The sequence below is a fragment of the Manihot esculenta genome, chromosome 5 (assembly GCF_001659605.2).
Source record: "Manihot esculenta cultivar AM560-2 chromosome 5, M.esculenta_v8, whole genome shotgun sequence".
Classification (NCBI taxonomy): Eukaryota; Viridiplantae; Streptophyta; class Magnoliopsida; order Malpighiales; family Euphorbiaceae; genus Manihot; species Manihot esculenta.
Genome location: NC_035165.2, coordinates 20,995,620 through 20,997,710, shown reverse-complemented (window position 1 = coordinate 20,997,710; position 2,091 = coordinate 20,995,620). Strand labels below are relative to the sequence as shown.

General features: G+C 36.1%; 1 protein-coding gene across 1 annotated transcript; it reads left to right on the top strand.

Annotated features, from left to right (window-relative positions):
- The first annotated feature begins 392 nt into the window (after positions 1–392).
- Positions 393–1,865, top strand: LOC110615373 (polygalacturonase). The gene is made up of 4 exons (XM_021757217.1): positions 393–833; positions 942–1,231; positions 1,320–1,548; positions 1,644–1,865. Exons 1-4 carry the CDS (start codon positions 393–395, stop codon positions 1,863–1,865), a joined length of 1,182 nt encoding a protein of 393 aa, XP_021612909.1.
- Positions 1,866–2,091: the final 226 nt, after the last annotated feature.

The window sequence follows — 2,091 nt, the reverse complement described above, 5'->3', positions numbered from 1 at the left end:
TTTTTAGGTTTTTTATTTTCTTTTTTAATTTTTTGACGATTAAGTCTCACTAAGTTAGGAATTTAAATATAAGATTTTCATATGAAAATATATAGATAAATATAATTTGTTTTGACGGTTGGAGCTCATTATGAAATCTAAACAAAAAGTTGGGAATGATATAAATGGAAGCTATCTAAGTTGCAAGTAATATTACGTAATATTTGTTAAACATAACCTAAAATTATTAAAAAGCAAATCTACTCTCGAAAGTCTGGGAAATTTTAATTTGCTTTTAGCAATCAAAATCTATAAATGGAGCTCTCAATATCCTTTCAACCCACAACCACATTGCATTTTTCCAATTCTCTTTCTTTAAACTCAAGCCCTTGCCATATTCTTTTGCCAAGAAAATGGCATTTCCGATGAGCCCACTTGTTTTTGCGCTTATCGTTGTATTCTTTGCCTCATCTTCTTTAGCAACTTCAGTAACTTACAGTGTGCTAGATTATGGAGCCAAACCAGGTGGCAGAACTGACTCAACCCAAGGCTTTCTTGCTGCATGGAAACAAGTCTGTAGCTCTACAAAGCCTGCCACCATGTACGTGCCGCCAGGGAAGTTCTTGCTACGAGATATGGTCTTTCGAGGCAAATGCAAGAATGATGGTATTATAATACGTATAGATGGTACACTTGTGGCTCCATCAGATTACCATGTGATTGGACACTCAGAAAACTGGCTTTTGTTCGAGAATGTTTATGGGGTTTCGATCTTGGGTGGAATAATTGATGGCCAAGGCACTAGCTTGTGGAATTGTAAAGCCCATGGCAAGAAATGCCCTAGAGGAGCAACAGTATGTACATTTCCCAGTTCTTTTATTATTTTTCTTGAGATTTTTTTAACTTCAGTTACCATTAGGAAATGTATATTCATGCATGGCTGTGTATGGCTGTAAATGCAGAACTTGCGGTTTAGCAATTCAAACAAAATTGCAATCAAGGGATTAATGTCACTAAATAGCCAGATATTTCATATAGTCTTCCATGGATGCCAGAATGTGGAAATGGAAGGAGTTACAGTCTCAGCCTCTGGTGAAAGCCCAAACACTGATGGAATCCATGTGCAAATGTCAAGTGATGTTACAATCTTCAACTCTAAAATTGGAACTGGTGACGACTGTATATCGGTTGGCCCTGGTACCTCTCATCTCTGGATAGAAAACATTGCTTGTGGACCTGGCCATGGAATAAGGTACAAAAATAAATGTGCATGCTTGTCTGTTTCTTTGGGTTGAAATAAATTGTACTAAATTACAGAAACTTTTGTGGCTTTGGTGCAGCATTGGGAGTCTAGGCAAGCAATTTCGTGAGCCGGGCGTGCAAAACGTAACGGTTAAAACCGTCACTTTAACGGGTACACAAAATGGATTGAGAATTAAGTCATGGGCAAGACCCAGTACTGGTTTTGCTAGGAACATTCTCTTTCAAGATGCTATTATGATGGATGTCAAAAATCCAATTGTCATCAATCAAAATTACTGCCCTCACAGCAAAAATTGCCCTCATAAGGTATCATTTGGTTCCTGGATGTGAATGATTTGCTTTTAATTCTATTAGATCGAGAATATCAGCTTAATAGCTCTTTTTTTCTGGGTATGTAACAGGCTTCTGGTGTTAAAGTTAGTGACGTGAAGTATCAAAACATCCATGGAACATCAGCAACTGAAGTCGCAGTGAAATTTGATTGCAGTGAAAAGGATCCATGCACTGGGATTAAACTTGAAAATATAGATCTCACTTACAAGAGTCAACCAGCAAATGCTTCATGCCAAAATGCAGATGGAACATCTTCTGGCTCTGTCCAGCCCGCGAGCTGCCTAGTATAATTTACATAAAAATCGTTTATATAATATATTTTACAATTCATCATTGAATATTCTATCAGCTGGACAGGGGAGTATAGGAAAATTGGAGAATTTCTTAAATTCATTTGTGTAATTCATTTAATATTAAAATTTAATAAAAATTGCATTATTTTGTTTGTTTTCAGTAAATTGTTTTTGTATGTTATTAATTTCACCATCTCCCTAATTTAAAGACGTAAATGTAGTT